Here is a 1,584-nt window from a genome sequence, read left to right as displayed (position 1 = left end):
ACTACTCCAGCATCATGGGGCTGCAGTAGCTGCTGGGGGGTGCGATGTGACGCAGTGCCCCGTTTCACCCCACAGAGGCATTGCCCTGCCCATCTCCAGCCACCCACTGCCCCCCATCTCACCATCTCTCCAGCCTTGTCTTGCTTTCCCTCTCCTCCAGCATAAACCATGATGCAACGCGGATCCCGGCAGACATGCCCGAGGCCCGATGCCTCTGCACCGGCTGCATCAACCCCTTCACGATGCAGGAGGACCGTACCATGGCCAGCATTCCCATCTACAGCCGGCTGCCTGTCCGCCGGCTGCTCTGCCAGGTGCCGGGCGAGGTGGGGCACAAGCCCTCTGGGAAGAAGAAGTGTCACAAGAAGTACCAGATGGTCATGGAGACCATTGCTGTGGGCTGCACCTGCATCTTCTGAGATTGCAGAGCTAACCCCTGCAGCCACGCGTGGGCATCTAACCAGTTTGCTCTTGCTTCCTGAGCTTGCCCAGCCCTCTGGGAGAGAGTCACCCAGCTGAGCGTCAGGGTGAAGAGAGCCCTCGCACAAGGTGATGGCAGCTCCAAGAGCTCCCAGAAATTCCCCTGCAGACTCCATCAGCCTCAGCCCAAGCAGCCACTTTGGGGACACCCAGCATGGGGACAGCCCCTGCAAGTCACCCAGCTATGCAGTCCTGCAGCTGGCCTCGCAGCGAGACACCGCCCCAAGCCCCCTCACCTCCAGGGAGGAGCTCAGCAGAGTGGGCTGGGGGAGAGAGGGAGGCAGCTGCCCCCCCAGTCCTTCCAGCTGGGCAGGATCAGGCCTCCTCCCTCCCCAAAGTCCCCATTTGCCTTTGTTCGCTCCACCAGTGCAACAGCTCCGAGAGTGCCCGGTCCTCCCCCAGCCCTCCCACAAGCTGCTCTGCACTGGGCCAGGCAGCCCAGGGAGCGGGGGAAGTAGAGGGTGGTTTGGGCGGCTTCCGAGGTCCTCAATAAAGCGCATTGCTGGCCCACATCTGAGCTACCTCCTGCCTCGGCTTGTCGCACTGCCCCTCCACCCCTGCCCGCCCAGGGGTGGGTGCTACTCAGCCTTCTCCCAGCAAGGGTCTTCTGCCCCCCAAAACACAGCTGAGCCCCAGGCTTGGGGAAGCCTGGACACCCCTGGAAACAGGGAGCACCGGGCAGCAGGCACCTCTCCCTGCAAGCCAGGACCTGCAACAGCCCACCCTGTATGCCCATCCCTGGGGTGCCAGGCTGGCGAGCGGGGCTAGCCTCCATGCACGCACAGCACGGGAGAGGCCACGGGACCTCCTGCCTCAAGCAGGGTCAGCCCTGCCACCAAGTTTCCTGGGGGCAAAGCCGGGAAGGTGGGAGAGGCACAGCGGGAACCAGGCAGCTTGCCAGGGGGCAGGACCCTATTCCTGCCTAGGGCCAGCACCCATCTGCTGCCGATGCCAGCCAGCCTTGTCCTTGAAAACCCCCCTAGGTCCCTCCAAAAAACAGATGCGCAGCAACCTTTTTTCATAGGAAAACGCATAGGCTCCTTCCAGCAGAGCCTGGGGAAGAGGAACAGGGAAACTGAGGCACACGGCACAGACACGCAGCAA

At 63.1% G+C, this 1,584-nt stretch overlaps 1 protein-coding gene across 1 annotated transcript in view; it reads left to right on the top strand.

Annotated features, from left to right (window-relative positions):
- IL17B (interleukin 17B) overlaps positions 1-419 on the top strand; it is a 2,073-nt gene extending 1,654 nt beyond the window's left edge. The window contains exon 3 of the mRNA XM_009318482.1: positions 161-419. Within this exon, the coding sequence (XP_009316757.1) occupies positions 161-419 (259 nt within the window). The remainder of the gene's footprint in view (positions 1-160) is intronic.
- Positions 420-1,584: the final 1,165 nt, after the last annotated feature.

This window comes from Pygoscelis adeliae, unplaced genomic scaffold, assembly GCF_000699105.1.
Source record: "Pygoscelis adeliae isolate BGI_AS28 unplaced genomic scaffold, ASM69910v1 Scaffold42, whole genome shotgun sequence".
Lineage (NCBI taxonomy): Eukaryota > Metazoa > Chordata > Aves > Sphenisciformes > Spheniscidae > Pygoscelis > Pygoscelis adeliae.
The sequence above is the reverse complement of the archived record's forward strand: the minus strand, read 5'-3'. Positions and strand labels throughout refer to the sequence as shown.